This window comes from Siphateles boraxobius, unplaced genomic scaffold, assembly GCF_051911475.1.
Source record: "Siphateles boraxobius isolate OS27281-9 unplaced genomic scaffold, OSU_SipBor_1 86, whole genome shotgun sequence".
In the NCBI taxonomy this organism is placed as follows: Eukaryota; Metazoa; Chordata; class Actinopteri; order Cypriniformes; family Leuciscidae; genus Siphateles; species Siphateles boraxobius.
Window position 1 is genome coordinate 6,312,267 of NW_027509215.1, and position 21,662 is coordinate 6,333,928.

The 21,662-nt window shown below is 36.9% G+C and overlaps 1 protein-coding gene across 1 annotated transcript in view; it reads right to left on the bottom strand.

The window, feature by feature from the left end:
- Positions 1-21,662, bottom strand: part of LOC143731275 (uncharacterized) — a 30,106-nt gene that overhangs the window by 4,904 nt on the left and 3,540 nt on the right. The window contains exons 7-27 of the mRNA XM_077222017.1: positions 21,555-21,632; positions 20,337-20,348; positions 20,128-20,211; positions 19,961-20,014; positions 19,812-19,865; positions 19,685-19,738; positions 19,564-19,599; positions 19,398-19,451; positions 19,241-19,294; positions 19,049-19,093; positions 13,513-13,566; positions 8,842-8,886; positions 8,216-8,269; positions 7,108-7,161; positions 6,897-6,950; positions 5,790-5,861; positions 3,883-3,918; positions 3,415-3,459; positions 2,410-2,442; positions 911-1,057; positions 776-830 (exon numbers count right to left, since the gene is read on the bottom strand). Of these exons, the coding sequence (XP_077078132.1) occupies positions 776-830; positions 911-1,057; positions 2,410-2,442; positions 3,415-3,459; positions 3,883-3,918; positions 5,790-5,861; positions 6,897-6,950; positions 7,108-7,161; positions 8,216-8,269; positions 8,842-8,886; positions 13,513-13,566; positions 19,049-19,093; positions 19,241-19,294; positions 19,398-19,451; positions 19,564-19,599; positions 19,685-19,738; positions 19,812-19,865; positions 19,961-20,014; positions 20,128-20,211; positions 20,337-20,348; positions 21,555-21,632 (1,174 nt within the window). The remainder of the gene's footprint in view (positions 1-775; positions 831-910; positions 1,058-2,409; positions 2,443-3,414; positions 3,460-3,882; positions 3,919-5,789; positions 5,862-6,896; positions 6,951-7,107; positions 7,162-8,215; positions 8,270-8,841; positions 8,887-13,512; positions 13,567-19,048; positions 19,094-19,240; positions 19,295-19,397; positions 19,452-19,563; positions 19,600-19,684; positions 19,739-19,811; positions 19,866-19,960; positions 20,015-20,127; positions 20,212-20,336; positions 20,349-21,554; positions 21,633-21,662) is intronic.

The window sequence follows — 21,662 nt, forward strand, 5'->3', positions numbered from 1 at the left end:
TACACACACTCTATTTATCATTGAGTTATCATAGAGTTAAATGCTATTCTTCAGGAGTTTTTTTAGGTACATCCCAATTCGCATCCTTTTACACTATTATATCATGTTTTCTAGTATAAATAGTGTAAGTAGATTATTCAAACTGAAGATTCCAAAAAGAAAAAGTGCACTTTAAATACCCGGGTGATGCACTTAATTAAGTGAGGAACGTTGGACAGTTCATGCACTCAAATGTCACAGCTTAAATTTTGTAGCGGAGAGGGAGGGGCTATCAGACTCCGATGTTCAATCACAAAAAAACGTATTAAATTGATACATGGTTGAGTACATAATACATAGCATACAAGTGCATAGTGTAAAGTGCATCATTTGGGAAACAACTTTTGTCTTTTCTTCCAAAATAAATTTAGCTGACAAGTAAAATGCACATTAAGATATAGGGACATATATATTTCAATACTAGATTTTGAGATTGATGTGCCACTCAAAAGTCACGGGCACAATTCTGAGGTGTCGCTATGGTGGGTTTTTTTTTTAGCACTTTTTTGTTTGCTAGTGTGATCATTTTTTTGTAACTGTTAGAGTTGTATGACTAAATGTAATATTAACTGTTGAGGGTTAGTTTAAATTCTAACCGAAAGTATGAGCAATAGTAATATTAAGGCTTGCATAAGAATATTTTTTTCTTTTGTCTTAACCTCACAATATGTATTTGCCATTGAAACGAGACAAAAGACTCATATAATTCTTAACAGTACAAAACATGAAAACTTACTTTGTAGCACAGAAGCACAAATCTTCATTAGCTGATCTTCTGAAGGTGGCTTGCCCTGTAACACAGTGTGTCATATTTGAACAAGACCATCAAAATCATGCATACTTTATAAATTCTCATAAGCATTACGCTCACCGGTTTCCCTGGGTAACCTGGAACTCCTGGTTGTCCTGGTAACCCATCTAGACCTGGAAAGCCTTGAGATCCATGTGGACCTGATGGACCCACATCTCCCTTTTTCCCATCAGCCCCTCTGCTCCCAGGATCCCCTGCTACACCTGTCTGAGAGGGAGTGGAAGAACAATTAAAAACAGTGTCATCAGCAAGGACGGAGTGGCAATCGGGAGAGTCGGGACTTTTCCCGGTGGGCCGGTAGTGTTTCGAGGCCGCGAGGACAGGTGTTATTGCAAGTTCTTAGCAACCATCCAACTGTTGTGTGCAGCCTCTTTGCTCAACCCGTAAATAAATACAGCGATCCGTAAATCGTGTTTGTAGGCTATAGTTAAGTGGTCTAGTGGTAGATCTTTTGCCAAGCGTGTCAGAGGTTTCAGGTTCTAATCCGCACTTGTATAGTTTTTTTTTCTCATCAAAACTGAATATGTTCATCAGTGGGTACAGTCTATATCGAGCAGGGACACGTTTGTGTGCATTTTATTTTGTGATTTCACTGGAATGAACAGAGAGTCTCGCAACGGCGATAGATTGAAACGCGCGTCCGAGTGAAGACTGCGCGAGCCGCAAGAGAACACTGTATCCATGACACTGATAGCAGCGGCAACGAGCACTCAGCTTGATTAAAAATCAAATCTTAACTGGAGATGTTTTATTTATTTTTTATTAGGTACATCCGTGTCTCAATGTTTCAAAAAGTTGTGGGGGACAATATCGATCCTGAGAAAAAGTGGTGGGACACGACTTCACTGGATATAAACAAATCAATCTAACCATGATAGATGTGACCACTGTAGTGGTGGCTTTCTTAATCTATTTAAAATCATTTTGCAAGGGTTCTTGCAAAAAAAAAAGAAATTTTGGTAACACTTTATTTTACAGTGTCCTTGTTACAAACGTTACATGTAATTACCATAGTAAATACAATAAATTATGCCTAATTACATGCAATTAACCCTCAACCAAAACCTAATCCTACCCTAACCCTATAGTAAGTACATGTAGTTAATTAATATTACACTACTTCAATATTTAATTACACTGTAACAATGACACCTTAAAATAAAGTGTAACCAAATTTTTTTTTACCAAAAAATACCCCCACCACCACACCACCCAGCCGGTGGTCTACGAAATGTCCCGGTAGATTTTTTGGTCCCACTCCACCCCTGATCATCAGTGTCATAGAATGAATTCAGAAGTATCATAAAACATACTTGTTCGTTTTTTTAAATCCTTCAATTTTCGTGCCCATTTGTTTATTTGAGTAATGTGAGTAGAAGTGTTTTAAAATGTGATTGAGTTGCAAACAAGTTTTTTTGGTTCAAAAAATTGAAGGTTGTATTAGTCCCTTGCTAGGAAACTGAGAGACTTTCAGATTCTTACTCATCAGGAAACAGTTATGAGACAATTGTGAGACATTGACAACAATAGTTATGTTTTATGAGTAGTTAGTTACGTACCTCTCCTTTGTTCCCTTTATGGCCCGGTTCTCCCTGTTGAGAATGACAGAGGTACATCACACACACATTAGGTGCTGTTCAGTTGATTTGCATTTATATATCCTGACATTTTATGAGAAATTTATTTTCAAAGCATTTAGATATTTACATGTATATTATGTATACATGTATATGTTTTTTTTAAAGACATCATCTTAAGCTCACCAAGGCTGTATTTATTTGATAAAAAATACAGTAAAACCATAATATTATTAGCAAAGCTGTATTTTCAGCATCATTACTCCAGTCTTCAGTGTCACATCATCTTTTAGAAATAATTCTAATATGCTGAATTGATGCTCAAGAAACATTTCTTAATATTACCAATGCTGAAAACTTTTGTGGAAACCGTGATATACATTTTTTTAGAATTCTTTAATGAATAGAAAGTTCATAAGAACAACCTTTATTTAAAATGGAAATGTAACATTATAAATGTCTTTACTGTCAAGAAAGAAAGAAAGAAAAAGTTTAACCATAAACTTTTGATATATAACTTTCATGTTTTTTCATATAAATATTTCGGTAACACTTTATAACAAGGTCTCATTTGTTAACATTAGTTATATAGTTATAATATTTAATAATCTTTGTTAATGTTAGTTAATTAATGAAACTTTATTGTAAAGTGTTACCGAAACTTTCTTATGCAAAGCTCATCCCCAGGATACTAAGGTATTGCCAGAGCATTGCTATATGGTTTCTATTTGTTTTTAGTGTATTGTTATGTGGTTGCATGGGTCTAAATGCTTTCTAACTAGCTCAAATCAAAAGAGTCTCTATGATACATGGATTCTTTCTTCAAAACAAGTGTGTGGGGTGTTTTCATTTCCATTGCACAAGCAATGTGGGGCAAGCTGTGTGTCAAAGTTTATTGGGTAGGTTTTACGGGTGTGTTCAAATTCATAACCAGAAGTACACTTGTATTAGTAACACCACTAATAAAGCATGAAGACTGTTACATACCTGTTTTCCAGCGACTCCAGGTTCTCCCTGGTTTCCTTTCTCGCCCTGGAATGGGAGATTTGTTATAATCAAAATGTTAATATTGCTCTAACAAAAATGTACATTATCATGGCAAAAAAGGCCAGCAAACAGTAGTTGGTCTTAATTACTGCAACCAGAAAGACTTACTAGGTCAACCAATTTGCTTTGTTTGGCTAGTAAACAGCATGATTTTTCTTATCCACAAGCTAGACCAGCACCAGATCAGCATTAACCATTAAAACAGCCTAGACAAACTTTTTGACTCCAAATGCTGAATAAAAATGTGTGTATGTGCGTGTTCTGTAGGTTGTAATTCCTGTTAGAAAGAAACAGAAACACTTTTTTTTTTTACTTCCTCTTTTCTCTCTCTCTCAACTTGTTTCTTTTCAAAAGTCAGTCAGAAATCAAATGTCACAGATGCCAGTCATCACTGAGCAGTCATAGTACCTGACTTCCCCTCGGTCCAGATGATCCTGAGTCACCCTGCAAAGTAATCAAGCATATAAGATATGCATATAAGATAGTGCTAAATGTGCTAACGCTGAAGTTCTAAACTTAGGTTCGGGTCCAGTCAATCATCATTATGAAGGTATATAAGCAGCAGTCACAGTGCCATCCCAGTGACAATTCTTCCAACATCCATCAACCTCCTCCTCTATTTCTCTCATTGTCCCTCTACGTAGTACCGTCATAGGGGGGCTGAGCTCGGAGCTCGAGCCGAGGACAGCAAGCCAAGTTTGTTTACCATGAACTATTAAGCCTGGATGGTCAGGCGAAAAAACACATTCAAGTGCAAAAGTTTACAGTCCGATCAGAAGTTGCATTAACCAAGAATAGTCACTTGCTGAATTAAATTTAAAATTCAACTCTTTGCCATTTTGTGCGAAAGCCAGCATGAAATGGAAGTTGTGATAATCTTTTCTTCCCTATCGCTATTCTGAGTGAAACGGCTTCTTGAACAAGAAGAAATGTAGGGCGGGGCTTGATTTTGTCGACGGGGAATTGATTGGATGGTTGTGGATTGCTAATGCTGTGATCTCATGATTGAAAGGGTGTTCCCAAATGGTGCTCACTGCAGAGCCAAATGACATCCAGCTCCTCCTCTCTGGATGTAATGGGTGGAGTTACAGAGTTTACCTGCAGAGTTTAGCTCCAACCCCAATTAAACACACCTGAAACAGCTAATCAAGGTCTTGATTAGCTGTTGAAGGTCATTAGGTATGCTAAAAAATTACAAGCAGGTATGTTGAGGCAAGTTGGAACTAAACTCTGCAGGACAGTGGCCCTCCAGGACCGAGTTTGGACACCCCTGTGTTACGGTGTAGTTGGACCGTCTAGCTCCACCCATTACGTTCAGCGAGGGGAAACTGGAAGTCAAGCTCCACCATTGGCTCTGCGGTGAGCAGCCTCTCAGTTGTCCCGCCCTCCCGCCAGTAAACACGTCATCAGAGAAGAGATGTCGCTGAGGGAGGGCACATAAGAAAATAGAATGTGCACATCTAAATCATTCATAATAAATGCTCTAATATTCCATCAAAAAACAGGAATTGTCTTTTTTGATTCTTTTAGAATCATTTCCACTGCAAAAGATGCCTATAAGGTTTCAAGGTGAATAAAAGAGGAGAAAGTTTTAAAGCGCCACCACGAAAATAGAGCGGGTTACAGATGTGAGTGAGAATTTGGAAGAAAAAAATGAACATTTCTAGAAATGAAGAGGGGAAAAGTCGACAATCTGAGTGATTTTTGTGATATCAAATGTCACATTAAAGTCAATGATCATGAAATCATTCTGTCTAATTTGTAAATGCATGTTATAGATTTTTCTTTTGTCAATGATTCATCCATGTATGTTTATTTTATTTTTTTGAATGATTTAACCTTGACATTTTTTTTATCCAAATGTAATGAATCGTCCGGTGAAAATGAGAGACTTCTCTCTGTTGACTTCTCCAGTCATTTAGTAAACTCCATCCCAGCAAGCCTGCGTTTATGCTATTGACATCTCAAAATCCAATCAACAATCAATGCATACAGACAAGCCCCTTCCCTATATTTTACCCTTCTTGATAATCTGTTACACTTGGATGTATGTTACAATACAAAAGAAAAGATCTTTTGCTACTTTGTTTCATTACGACTTTAAAAATTCCAAGCATTACAAATTTTTTATTATTGAATAAAACAACATGAAAACCAGTCGGTGACAGATAATGACTAATTGTAATGCAACCAATGAGTCCATCATAGTAAGGACATCTTTATTAAAGCATCTGACAACAGTCTCTCTGTCTAAAGCAAGGCAGATGCTAATTCATCTTAGGTTTGTCACTGTTGAAGAGTCAAGACGAACGTACCTTATGACCTTTGAACCCTGGTAGACCTCTAATGCCAGGGGGACCTTGAATGCCATACTCTCCGTCTGAACCCTGTGGATACACAAATGCACACATACACCTTTATATCATTTAGTTACTTTATTTTTTTTGAATAAAGGAAGAAACAGGACACTGAACACCACTGGCTGTAGGGTATTTGCAGAAAAGACTTTTTAAGACCTGCTCAAATAAAATGAATACAATATGTCCATACGGAACAAAAAATCTAAAAAATAAAACACCTTTTTAACTGCAGGTTTAAAATAATCAAGACATGATTTATTTAATATAAACATACAGTATGAATTGAACTCGGCTAATGTATGCATAAAAAATTCACACCAATAATGGATTTTGCTAATAGGATAATAATACGTTTAAAGAATGCAATAGACTATTGTGCAAATACTAGTGAAATCTCTGTGTTGAATTAATGTGATAAAATAATTTGCTTTCATTCCTGTAACAGGGCAGCCCATTGGCTTTTTGAAGTTTAGTACTGGCATTAGGCCAGATTGCACTTACTATTTTCCATTCCCAAATTTAAGACCTCTTAAAATGATAATTAAGACTTTTGTTATACTATTTTATTTATTTAGATATTTAAGACTTTGTATGGCCCTAAATTTGATCAAACTCAATTTCACACATTATAAGTCTTTTTATGGACTTTTTCAGGGACCCTGGATATACACTTCTCAAAGAATAAATACATACATTTCAGTTGGTTTTTCGCATTTAGCTATTGTATGGCTTCAGAAGACCTGGAATAGTGCACAGTATGGACTACTTAAAATTTTTGGATGAACTATCACTTTAAAACTTGATTCTTATGCTTAATGTGCAATAAACACAACAAATTAAAAATTGCAACAATTTCACACTCTGTAAAACGCATAAATTTTCTCAGCTCGAGTTGATATTTCTTTCTGAACATTATGACTTGAAGGAGGCTTAATATAGCATCTGCGACTCAAAGTTATTTCCTGAAGCTGTCTGAGAAAGAGGCAGGTGTGTCACTAAAGGAGATGATATCGTATCTTCAGACCTTTACGTGTGGAAATCCCCCTCCCCTAGCTCACTCACTTTTGTACCAGGTGCACCAGGGAGACCATCCTGTCCGCGAGAGCCAGAATTCCCCTGTCAACAAACAACAGTTTCAATAAAATGATATATAACAAGTATACTTATAATCAAGACATAGGTAAAGTGAAGTTAAGAAGTGATATAAAAAATACTTTTGATAAATGAAATGTGCCATTGCTAATTAAAAACAAACAATAATATGATGAATTACCTTAGGACCAGGAGGACCTTCTATGCCTGGTGGGCCAGCTGGGCCTGGGGGTCCCTGAAATTAAAGATATTTTTTAAGACAACTTTGCAATAAGACAAGCATTAAATATCAGTAGTTCAATGCTAAAACATGTAGGCCTGGTTTCACAGACAGGTCTTAGAGATTAAGCCAGGATTAGGCCGTAGTTCGATTAGGACATTTAAGCAGCTTTTATAAAAATGCCTTAGAAAAAAACATTACCGGTTTGCATCTTTTGGAATCACTGTAATGTTGGATGGCTATAATTACTGTTCAAAATTCATTTTTATTTTATTCATAATTATCATTTTTATCCAGACATCAATGGCTTATGGATCATTATAGGTGTTATCAATCATTTAGTTGTTGTTGCTAGTTTGAGTTGAGAGATACACATTTCAGCATTATCACTAATCTGTGTGCACATTTTCCTTGAGAACAAGCAAGTTGACTCGTGAAACTGTATCGCTATCGCAATCGCAATATTGACCTCAATAATCGCAATATGACATTTTCCCCAAATCGTGCAGCCCTAGTAGATACATTTCCACAACAGATCAAACACCGTAGTACAAATCAAAAAATTCTGTCTGGAAACATTAACCAATGACGTGGGTTTGGGGCACATTTTAGCTTTAAAAAAATAAATCATTTATAACTGTTGTTGGAAACTATAGATTTCCACATTTTGTGAAACGTGGCACCACAGATCTAGGGGTGTTCATGGTTTTGCTTTGTGGTTGGTAGTGTTGTGAGTGGGCTGATGCTTACAAAAGAGCACCGCTCAACAAAAACTATTATATTCTGGTTCCCAGATATTGTTTGAGTCCCTCCTTTAAAGTTAAAGTATGGGATTAAAAATATATATATATCATCCAATCTTAAGTCTGATTTCTTAACAAAAGTATAAAAGTCTTATAAAAGTAATAGCTGCATGATTTTGTTTAGGAACATTTGTGTTGGACATTTAGCTTAAAATTAGAAGCCTTAATGAGGAAACTAAACAGCTACTGCTTGCAAAATTGCAATTTAGCATCAAGTCAACAAATTGCATTAAACAAAACATCAATCTGTTGAAATTATGAGATACCTGCTGTCCTGTTGGTCCAGTAAAGCCTGCTGGTCCTGACATGCCTCGCTCACCCTGTCAAAATAATTTGTTATACAACAGCACAAAAGCTGTGACAAAATCAACACTCTCAAAATAACATTAACTATAATTCAAAAGTTTTTAATTCTCTTATGCTCACTAAGGCAGCATTCAATCAACCAAAAATCCAATAAAAACTGTAAAATTGTGAAAAACTGTAGTACAATTTAAAATAACTCTTTTTTTTATTATTTGAATATATTTTAAATCAATTTATTGCTGTGATGCAAAGCTGAATTTTTTAGCATCATTACTTGTCATTACATGACCCTTCAAAAATCATTCTGATATGCTGATATTTGCTCTTGAACCATTTATTATTATTATTATTATTAATGTAAATGCATTCGATGAATAGAAAGTTCAAAAGTACTTGAATGTACTTGAAACAGAAACATTTTGTAACATTATAAACGTCTTCACTGTCACTTCTGGTCTATTTAATGCATCCTTGCTGAGTAAAAATATGAATTTCTTTAAAAAAATAATTTTTTTATTATTAATAGCTTTTAAGTCAATTTAATAGTAAGTTTTATACTTTATTTATGCTTAATCTGGGTTCTTACTTGAGGTCCAGCAGGGCCAATCTCTCCAGGAAGCCCCTGTATCCCCTAAAAACAACAAAGCAATCATGTGTCATGATGAGTAGTGTATGCGTTTAGAGCCCCTTTCTATCTGTGCAAATTTGTTAAAGACTGAAATACACAATTATGGATCTACTCTGAAACTGAAGTATTTTCTTCCGTATTGTGGCATATATCATAGTGAAACGGCTTCTCTCTTATTTTTTTAAACGGCTTCTCGAACAAGACTGAGCTTGATTTTGTCCATGGGGAATTGATTGGATCGTTGGAACATTGTGGTTTTCCATTGGTCGATCTCATGTAAGTGACAGGTTGCCCCGGCCACACGACAGAAAACATGTTATCAGAGAACAGATGTCGCTGCAAGAGGGAGGAGAAGTTATTTTGATTCATTTTTTGATGATTACATTTTTTGTTATTTTGATACCCCCCACCTACATTTTCCTGCCTGTATTTTTCTCTCTCAATACCCACAGAAAAATGTAGGTGGGGGGCGTGAATAAACAGCGCTATCTTCAACCCTCAATAACCACGACTGGGGTGCACCTGAGCAAGGCACATAACCCCGAATCACTCCCCGGGAACCGCAGTGACGCTGCTCTACTCTGGGTATGTGTCCACGTCTTGCAGTGTGTGTGTGTGTGTGTGTGTGTGTGTTCTACTCCTAATGTGTGTGTGCACTCATTTGGATGGGTTACATGCAGAGGACAAATTCTGAGTATGAGTTACCATACTTGCCCTTCACGTCACTTCACTTTAAAGATTATGAATTTAAAAAAATAATGATGTGCACGGTTAAATCATTTGTAAAAAATACTGCAATATTCCATAAAAAAACAAGATTAGTCAATTTTGATATCATGGTGACTTTAACATGCTGGCAGCAGTTTTTACTACCACTATTGCATGCTTACTTACCCAGTGCTGCCTTTCTGTCTCATTGCCAAGCCACATTGTAACCCATCCAAGCACATATTCTTCCATTAGAGCGGTTTACATAAGAGTTTTATGATGAAAGATAAAAGGGAAGCATACATCACCACACCTATAACCAGCCACAGCTGATTCATCCCGTTTCCTGCACCAAAAGATTTCAGGAATCTCAGAAAGTTGTAAATTTTTCTTTCAAATGAGCCAGTTTCATTGGCCATAAACAGGAAGCAGGCCAAACAACTTGTGAAATGAATGAGCGTAAAACTGTTCAGTCAAACAGCAAAGTTTCCACATAGTGCATGTGGCAGCAGACATGAAAGACAGTGCAGAGAAAGACCAAGATAGAAAGACCAAGAGACAGAGGTCGCGGCCGTGCTGAAAAACTGCTGACCTAGGAGTGGACTAGAGCATTTATTGACATTAGTGAATTGGTTATTACTAGAAACACCTCTGTCTCCACCTGCTGTGTCCACGATTCAGCCAAATAAAACGGTTCCGCAGGAAAGTAAAAGAAGTCAGAACATTCAGAGGTTCGCCACAACCTCAGGAAGAGGGAGGGCTGGGGTGTTATATCACGACACAGTCTACCTAAAAGTTTCCATACAGCTACTCGAAGCATCTGGGCTGATGGGAAACGGGCAGAATTGTGTGCTTGCCAAAACATTTCCCCAAAAGGGAATACTTACTATATCAATATATATCAAACTAAGCCAAGGATATCTAAATATTTACATTGAGGCCTAAACCACATCACTTCAAGTCATTAGCTGAAATTATACTTCAGTTTAGCCCTGGATTGAAACCATCCAACACACTAACACTAACCATACTGAAATTTACAGCTGCAAATTCCAAGCTGTAGCTGTTAAATAAATAAATAAATAAATAAAAGTAAGTCTCCATCTCAAAAGTAATGACACACCACTCCTAAACAATACATATGATTTCATGTGCCATCCCTGTGCACTGTTCAGGACGAGTTGCCAAAGTGCAATACTTCAGGTTGGGTCTGTGCAAAACAACCACAAGTAGGAGCAAAAAAACTGTGTTGCATGTTAGAAAGCAGCTATTAATAAAATAAATAATTAAATCATTCTCCAGAAGTAACACCCTTGCAACCACAGTCACGAAACTTTGCACGGCATCAGCAGTTTGTTTCACGCTCTTCCTGCCATCTCATATGTTACACAGAGAACAAAGAAATCTTAAAAAAAGACATTAAATCTCACTGATATAAAATAAGTCACTGCTTGTTCTTAATATATATATATATATATATATATATATATATATATATATATATATATATATATATATATATATATATATTAGCTGTTCTTGCAGGGCTGGCCTTTTAAATTTAAAAACAGTTGTTTTAAAAAAAAAGGAAGAATATTAGGATTAGGAATAATAATTAACTCATATGTGAAACAACAGGGTTTCCGTTTGCTTTTATGGCTAGGACCCTATAAAGACCTCAAGAATGATTAAGGCCGTCATCTGTTGTGCGATCACATGTGCGTGATTGGTGATGAAGCAGGATGATTTTAAAGAACATTTTAAGCATAAACAGTGCTGTTGACTATATATATGTATCACCTGTTATTCTACATCTCCGCGATGTATTCTGGGGATTAGTAAACACTGTGGCCTCATCATTTCCAAGTCTAGAGTTAGCAGCAAACCACAAATCTGTGAGATCTCCTGCAAACCATGTGACACGGCCCTTTCCACCAGAAACAGCATGCATGAAACTTTGCCTTTCACTACTACACACAGTCAATCTCATAACATAAAAACATGATTAAAGGTGTACACATCATAACACAACATTATTATTGTGTTAATGTGTCATTTAGAAAGTTCTAATCTGGTGAATTTCACAGCAAGCTGAAACCTAGAGATTTACTAGAGAGTTTTGGATTTCCATCTACTGTATAATGAAAATGACATGAAATTAGAAAAAGCAAAGATCTGTAAAATATTTGTATTGTGTCACTGAAAAGCTGATGATATACTCCTAAAAGTTTACTAGAATTGTACCGGTTCATGATAGTGTGACTGCATATGTTTGGTGCCTTATCAATCAAACTGAACTAACTACACTCACCGGTCACTTCATTAGGTAGGCCTACACCTTAGTACCGGATTAGACCCAGTTTTCCCTTCGTGACAGAGATTCAACAAGGTGCTGGAAACATTCCTCAGAGATTCTGGTCCATAGACACGATAGCATCACACAGTTGCTGCAGATTCATCGCTGCTCGTCCATGATGTGTTTCTCCTGTTCCACCACATCCCAAAGCCGCTCTATTGGATGGAGATCTGGTGACTGTGGGGGCATTTGAGCTTAGTGAACTTATTGTCACGTTCCGGAAACCAGTTTCAGATGATTTAGGCTTTGTGTCATGGCGTGTTATTCTAATGGAAGTAGCAAACAGAAGATGAGAACACTGTGGACATGGTCAGCAACAATACTCCGGTAGGCAATTGTGTTTAAATGATGCTCAATTGGTACTAATGGGCTCAAAGTGTTCCAAGAAAATATCCATTACACCATTACAGTAGTCTGAACCGCTGATACAAGACAGGATAGATCCATGTTTCATGTTGTTTACGCCAAACTCTGACCCGACCATCTGAACGTCACAGCAGAAATCGAGATTCATCAAACCAGGCAACGTTTTTCCAATCTTCTGTTGTCCAATTTTGGTGAGCCTGTGTGAATTGTAGGCTCAGTTTCTGTTCTCAGCTGACAGGAGCGTCACAGGTGTGTCTTCTGCTGCTAGAGCTCTTCTGCTTTAAGGTTCAACGTGTTGTGAGTTCAGAGATGCTCTTCTGCACCTCAGTTGTAACAAGTGCTTGTTTGAGTTTCTGTTGCCTTTCTATCAGGTCAAACCAGTCAGGCCATTCTGGCATCAACAAGGCAATCACCCACAGAACTGCCGCTCACAAGAGAGGGTTGTGTGTGAAAATCCCAGTAGATCAGCAGTTTCTGAAATAGGCCTACTCAGGCCAGCCCATCTGGGACCAACAAGCAAGCAACATTCAAAGTCACTTAAATCACCTTTCTTCCCCATTCTGATGCTCAGTTTGAACTCCAGCACATCGTCTTGATCGTGGCTGTGTTCGAAATTGCCCCTACCCTCATTCATTATTCCCTACATTACTCCACTAATGTAGTCCACTTGAAGGGTGAATAAAAATGAGTGAGTGAATTGGGAGACTGAGTGCGCTAGAAGGACTGCCGCTTTGGCATAGTTTGTGCTTGCTGTTTGATAGGCAGGAATTAACTTGGCATCACTGTCACAGTGCATTATGGGTATTCTCTAGCCGTTGACCGTGCATCTGTTAAACACTTGTTAATTGCGGTGCATTGTGGGACTGAATGAGTGCATTTGATAATGTCCACTATGGTTTCAGACACCACTACAAATGGCTGTCCCCTCACATAGTGCCCTGTTTTAGGGGTTGATTTCGGACACAGCCCATGCCTACATGCCTAAATGCACTGAGCTGCTGCCACGTGATTGGCTGATTAGATGTACTAGAACAGATGTACTTAATAAAGTGGCCAGTGAATGTGTATTTTTTTAAAGCATCTACACATTTTTAAGTGGCTTAAAAAAATGGTTTAACTAAACTAAACTGTGACAGAAAACAAAATAGGGAATAAATATACAAAGAAAAGACACATAAGATAAAGTAAAATAAACTCACAGGAATTCCTGGTTGTCCATCTGATCCTGCAGTGCCATCATCTCCTTTCTCTCCCTGAATGAAAACAAAGCGGTCAAAGGCTGTTAAAATCATATTCCACCACAAAGGATCATTAAATGCATTGTGAAATGATTTTCATGACAATTAAATTACAATTATGCCCCAATTGGCATTACTGTAATGCAAAAAAAGTAAATAATTTGATTATATTATTATAAATTGTTTATAATACAATTAAATATATATATTTTTTGTTTTGAGTATAAATTATCTATAATATATACAAAAAATTGAGTATATATATATATATATATATATATATATATATATATATATATATATATATATATATATTAAACAGATTTACTGATTTTTGTTAGAATATTCTTATTTTCTGTTGTGTTAACATCACACATATTTCTAGAAATAGTAAGCTGTAGGTAAAGACTCTCACTGTGCCTTAAATAATCATGGTACCTTCCACTAATTGCAGATATAATTAGAGTTTTCCAGTTCTAATTTGGGTTACATTTTTACATACTAATTACATAAAGAGAAATCTAGCGCAGAGAAGTTAAATATGCACACATCTTAATTGTAAAGTAAGTATGAAATTTGAGACAGTCTGTCATTAAAATCTAAACATGTTACACCCAACAGTAAATAGAGCTTATCTAAAGACTTTTTTGCACTTTCTGAGTTACTAAATTACAAGCCGTACACATGTGTAAACGCTGGTAAGAAATGTCCTCCTTTGTTGCCGGCCTGTGGCTGCCCATCATGTGAATTCTAAAATGGCATGTTTCTGGTTACATGTGGTTGTAATGTGTGTATGGTGGAACACACCTGACAGAAAATAACTAATGTCCCACATTCTGCATGAGGCATGGGGAATAACCTATAACTATACTGCCCTACAAAGGCAAACACTGTAACTACACATTTTGTCAAAAAACTTTTAGATATTATTATTGGTCCTGCAGCAGACGGGTTTGACCCGACTACGCTCAGATTCAGACAAAAAATTTGAAAATTGATATTTAATCAATCAAAAAGCATTAAAGACATTTCCAGTTGTAGATTTGCCTTTATAGGGTAGCATACTACTAATAATTATGTGTTCTGTTAACAGTATGTGAAATTTCGACATATGTTGTATGTGCCCAGTACTTATATTTCTTGTAATATATTTACAGTCTTATATTTAATCTACATGTAGTAGGCCATGTGTCAACTCTCAACAATGTAGCATACGGCAATTTGAATCACTTATCGATTCATATTGTGTTTCATTTTGTTTTTAAACAAAATATACTGTGCAACTCCTAATGCAGCCTAAATGAACTGTCCTCAGTATTGATGTAAAATGCTTCGGCTGTGCTACAAGATACTCAAGTCTCATTTTTTACTGAATGTTAATGTAAAAATGTATATTTCCCAATGTATTTCTCTTCCATGCACACAAATACATGCACATTTATACTTCACCCTGAGGCTCTGACATTTGGAAAGACCTCACACAAAGCATACTCTCAAAACATGACAAACAATAATTGTACCTTATACCGTCGCTCTGCAATTATATCCAGGAGAAGGCAAATTAAAAGGAATTTATGAGATTCCACGTGACTTTCATCTCTTTTAACCTGTTGGTGGTTGTTGTGCATGCAGTGAATGTTTGATGCAGGTGAAACGTACATAATGAGCCATTTCTGATCAAATAAACTCATAATCAACCAAGTCACGAGTTGTTCTTGGGTTTTGGGGTTTGTGTGTTTCAGTTTCTTTTAACAGTCCATATGCATTTATGTTTGCATGTCATGATTACAGGCTGTTTCCAGAGCTGGCACCACTAGTGCTTCAGGAAACCCACCCTTATGAGGGAGCTCTCTTTCGGTGCACCACATGAAACCAAGTTTTGGTTAACTAATCATCCCTCAGTGGTCTGGGGAAACCTGGTGTTACCGCTATACAGCGAACAATTCTAACTCAGATCCAAAGTGGGAAGGCCGGGACTTAACAAGGAAAACTAGCAAACATTATAATAGTGATCCTGTCCAGGGCTGCGTTTCTCGAAAGCATTGTGAGCTAAGTTGATCGTAGAGACCAGTGGTGTCAATGTTTTTATGATCTAATTGGGCTTACAATTCTTTAGAGAAACCAAGCCCAGTTCAACTTTCACTTAAAGGACAAGTTCGGTATTTTACACTTAAAGCCCTTTTTTAAGATCGTTTCTGATGAAATAGAATGGTTACGATTGAAATTTGGAGACATGCTGCTGTCCCGAGAATTTTTGGATTCTGTATTAGCACGCCCCCACCTACACAATGGTTTCATAGGGGCACTGGAACAATCATTCATAAAACGCATTAAACTTTAGTTTACAAAGACGTGAAACTCACCGAGTGGTCTGGGGTGTTCACTGATTTCCAACTCCATTGACTTAAGTCAGGACAAAAACTACGATAAAACCTGTTGGAAAGCATCTTTTGCAGCGATTTTTGTGTGAGCATATCAGTTAACACCCCGGACCACTCGGTGAGTTTCACGTCTTTGTAAACTAAAGTTTAATGCGTTTTATGAATGATTGTTCCAGTGCCCCTATGAAACCATTGTGTAGGTGGGGGCGTGCTAATACAGAATCCAAAAATTCTCGGGACAGCAGCATGTGTCCAAATTTCAATCTTAACCATTCTATTTCATCAGAAACGATCTTAAAACAGGGCTTTAAGTGTAAAATACCGAACTTGTCCTTTAAGTCTCATCATGCATATGCCCTTTATGAATGTATATAACTGGAAGACAATTTCTTATCAAAGTGATAAAATGCACATATAGCAACAGCTATAATGCAAAAAAAATCTCACAAAGAACACAGTTTAAAACGTTAATCTAAAACCATTGCACGCTTTAAACAAGTAGCTTCAACGGCTGTGCGAAGCATCAAGCGAAACATGAAAATGTCTTTTGTGTTTAAGCACTACAAACTGCATAGCTCTAGTGTTTATAGATGTGGGACTTTGTATAACTACAAAAATCAGTCAAAAATATTAAAAGATCTTAATTTGAGCATTAAATCATGATGATTTAACAAGTCCAAATACGTTCTATAAAATCATTTTATACGTTAGATCATTTCAGTGAACATTATTAACAAGTGTTTTGAAAGTTTTTAAAGGTTATCTTATAGGTTTGTGGAACAAAATCTAAATGTCACATCTTTTAAACAGAGCCACATCCTAACCTGAACAAACATTGAGCTCCACCAAGAGTCAAATCAAAGCCCTGCACTGATAAACAGGCTTGACTTAATGGGGCAGTAAATGGCAGGGCGGCACTAATTTTCAGGGACCGGGCGGCACGCAGATGCTGAGACAGATGCTGTAGCCTGAAAATAGATCTGAGCGACAGACTGACAATTTATGTCTAAAAATCTGGGGGTATAGTATATAAATGTATACTATCTCTTTAATATCTCTTCAAGATAGAAACTAAATTAAATGAGATTTTGCTTAAGTCTACTTTTCAGATGTTTCTCTCAAGAAACCCCCACAGTAATCTCACACGTCTCCTAGAGATTCAAAAGAGATAAAAATGTCTCAAACTCTGCTCAGTTTTGCCAACATCCCAAAGTCATAGACCTCAATATGAGCTCAAACATTTTTCATCAGATTCTTCCAAGACCAAATTATCGGAGCATACCTTTTGTCCGAAATGTTTTCCATTTTTATTTCTATTCTACTGAAAGAGACAAAGCTGATGCTTAGTACAGATGAAACTTCCTCAAAACTCCAGGAAGTCCCTTGAACTATAAAAGAGCAATATCTGAGCAATAAAGTTCGGTCACACTTTAGATTAGTGTCCAATTCTCACTATTAACTAACTATTTACTATGACTTTAGACATAATAAACTCCTAATTACTGCTTATTAATAGTTAGTAAGGTAGTTGTTAAGTTTAAGTATTGGGTTGAAATTCAACAGTTGAATTAAGGGATGTAGAATATGGTCATGCAGAATAAAGCATTCATATGTGCTTTATAATTAACTGTCCAATATCCAATGCATGCTAATAAGCAAGTTAATGGTTAGAATTGAGCCCTAAACTAAAGTGTTACCTAAAGTTCTTGTCTGGGTTCATCTACAACACCGAGAGTGTACAATATTCATCATGCGTGTTTTTAATATTCATAGTGGCATTCAAATATTATATGTGCTGCTATTTTATTTTTTACAAGTGTCAACATCCTGCTAAAAATCAGCTTTGCCATGAAACACAAACTTCAAAAAAGAAACATTCTTCTTTTATTTATCATGACACCACAGTATTCATCTATAATAATTCTCAACCTGATGTAAAATGTAACCAGCACACAGTAATTAGGCTGGTATGTGACCTTATATTCATTTAGAGCAGAGAGCAGCTCATGATGTGTACTGTGTCATTGACCCATCATAATCTAGGCGTTTAAGTCGCTATATATAGAGCTTTGGGCAAGACGGCAGTCTGCTGCTGGCAAAAAGCTAAGAAAAATGTCAGAGAGAAGCATAATAAGGATAGACGAAAAGGCCACAAATATGCCCTTATGCTTAAAATAATCCAGAACTTTCTCGTGTGAGAGGACGTCTGATCGTATCCCTAACACATCTGATGGTTTACACCCTGTGCTGTTTTAAATGCTTTCAAATTCTGGGTGTGATGTCGAAACTCAGACTGCCTGTTTATGCCGTGTATAGGAACAGGAAAACAACTAATTCACATGAACTTCAAAAACAAGATAAAAGTCACCAACATCACTTGAATCCATGAGGTAGCAGGACCAAAGATTTGTGGGTGGGTTTTCCCTAAAATATACACCACAAAAAGGTGCATCTTTTTAATACAGTGCCACGTTTTGACACAGGAAGCGTATTCATTCTCATGCACAAATCAACAGAAAACAAGACGTGCTCTTCTGATGTACCATTTCCTTCCTATGCAATCAAAACTAATCAGTACAAAGATCTAAGCATAGTGACATTTACCTGAAAAGCAAAGGGACGTAACATAAGAAATTTAGTCTTGTTTTCTGATAAACTTATCAAAATGAAGTGAGTTTATGCTTAAAACAAGAAAAAGTGGTGTAAAGAATAATTCACATTTATTTTTCCTACCCTTTTTACAGATATTTTCTCTCATGAACTCAATTGATTTCAATATATTTATCAGAAAACAAGACTTAATTTCCTATGTCATCTTGATTCTCAAGTATATATATATTTATTTAAGAATGTTTGTTTATTCCTAGACAGCAACGTAGTGTCTGCCCAGATCCGGCCCACATCTGGTATGTGTGGATTCCACGTGTTTGTAATGGAAAACAAGACATACAGAGAAAATCACTTTTTGCAGTGCTTGAGGCCACAGCCTTTTAATTGCTGCTTTTAATAAGCACCATCATCATAACGTCCAGGACAAAACCCCTGGTTGTGAGTGATTATGATTACAGAAGTAGTGGTAGTTGAATTATAACAGTTTTGATGCAAATCTTTCTTACCTTGGGACCAGCAAGTCCAGGTAGACCAGGCGGCCCAGGTTCACCCTGCAAGGGAAACAAAATAACCTCTTTGAATTAAATTCTTATTTTTCCAATCTTAATTCAAACAGAATACTGTAAAGTGCTAAATCTGTTAATGATCACTAATACATATGAACATTCATGAGTAAATGCTAAAAGCAAATTGCTTACATTTGGTCCGGGTTTTCCAGGTGGTCCCATTTCCCCTGTCTCTCCTGGGATTCCCTATAAGGCCACGATAGTTTGCATAAGCAAATATAATGTTTGGTAATCATTTAATGTAATTTTCAATAGATATAATATGATGTGTTTATTTTTTATTTTTAACCTTGCTTCCTTGAATTCCAAAGCCATCTAAATCCAATTTGGAAAAGCCGGTGTCCTAAAGGAGATTTTAAGGGAATCATTTCTGTCATTGTAGTTTTTGCTTACTAAACCTTTAAACACAACAACAACAAAATTAAGATTAAATGATCAGAAAGTTTGAGACTCACTGTCGGTCCTGAAGGCCCCGGTGGTCCCATTTCTCCCTGTTAAAAGATTGGTGGGGGAGGTATACAAGCCATTAAATAATTTTTAATTTCAATGACAATAAAAATCTCAAAATCTACATACTTTGGGTCCATCGAGTCCTCGCTCCCCCTTTTGTCCTGGTTCACCTGCATCACCCTGTAAATGGAGAAATAAAATAATAACATAAAGCTTTGAGAATATCAGAAAATGTTCTTGATGTTTCACTCACATTCTGTCCATCTCGACCAGGCTCTCCAGATGCTCCCTTCTCTCCTGGTTTCCCCTGGTGGACAAATAAATCATGACGGTAACACATTTGTCCAAACCTCCTGAGCCACTAATAATTCTGCTCATGCCAGTAACAATAATTCTACTTACAGGTTTACCATCAGGGCCAGGAGGTCCTTCTCTGCCTTTCTCCCCTCTGAAGCCCTGCGTTCAAACAGTGAAGTGCTAAATATGTGTTTTAATCAATTAACAAGCAAAAGACCGTAGCAAGTTTTTTCTGTCCATCCACTAAAATGCACAGTTGAAAACTGCCTCACCATAGGCCCGGGTAGACCAGGCAGACCAGGTTTTCCACTGGGACAATCGCAACCTTCTAGAGCAAGAGAGCGATCCGAAGGACACTGGAGATACAAAACATTGCACATAAAACACAAACGAAATAAACCAATCCACAATAAAAAAGGAACATTTGAATTTTACACATTGAACATTTTAAAAAGCAAGAATAGTTAGGCTTATAACTTACCCTGTCATCATCCTATAACAAACACAGAAAGATAAATTAAGGTGTGAAGGAAATTAATGGTGGAAGATAAACACTAGACTGACACGTTCCTGGGTCAAACATTCTTGTTGGTCCTGAAACAACTTTGCTATCAACCAATTGGATTAGAAGGTTCATTTAGGATTTGAGTTAAAGGCTCAGAGTCAAACAATATTATTATGAAACAATTCTCTTTTGAAAAGACCAGCATTGCTGGTTACCAACATATATTGTGTTTTGGATGCTGATGTGATGTGTCCCTGAGCTTTTTTTACCGCTACATGCAAATTAACCAGCAAGAATGCCTCAGTTAAGCAACTTCTCCAGAAACCAATGTTGGTTGACAACAACTAGGTTTTGATGGTGAAGGAAGACCATCACCAAACCAGCACTAAGCAGCATAAACCAGTTGGATTTTTTCAGCAGGGTCATTGCCTTCTGATTTTTATGAACTAGATTAAAGGGACATTGTGAAGGAATTTCTCCCATTTAGCGGTGAAGTTGTATTTTGCATTCAAACAAATTGTGCTCTCCAGCGACTCGCTTTTTCAAATGCGTATTGCATCTACGGTAGCTGTTATGTTCCAAAAAGCTATGACAGGATGTCTTCTAATAGCACTTCGTTGAGTTTTCCTTCGGGTGAACAGGTTTGTTATTTCAAACAAACTGCAACTTGACACAACGAACACACGAAAGTTACAGTATGAATAATAAAAGTGCAATGCAGCCTTTTAAACTTGCCGGGGCCGTGACAAGCGTCTCTCACTGCTCTGCTCCTCCGTTTCTGCTGCTTTCAGTCACGTGACGCTGGCTCTGAACGAAAATGCGTTGTGGAAACGCGTTGGCCTAGTACTTTTTGACCCTCTCTGCTATTATAGTTTTTCAAGATGGCAGAACGACATGGAAGCCTCTTTGGACTTACCTGTCACATGTATATTAAGATAATAAATTCTTCGTTTACGAGGATAAGTCAGATAATTGGCAGAGGTATTTGTACACCATTGAGGACACATTTATGAATAAAAATATTGATTTTAGATAATAAAATACCTAAAAAACCCCCACACATAGTGGGCTTAAGGGGTAGAAATAAGGTTATGGCTATGTTTGTTGAATAGGAATGTTGTTCCAGAACTAACAAAGGATGTTGATCCATGTTGTACATGCCCAGTAATGTGGCAGATAACATTACAGTCTTACCACAGAGTAAATTTCACATGCTGTCTCTCGCTCACTTTGCTGGGGGTCACAGTAGAGCCGTAATTTCTGCAGCACAATCTGATAAAGCAGCACCAGACACCACAGAAA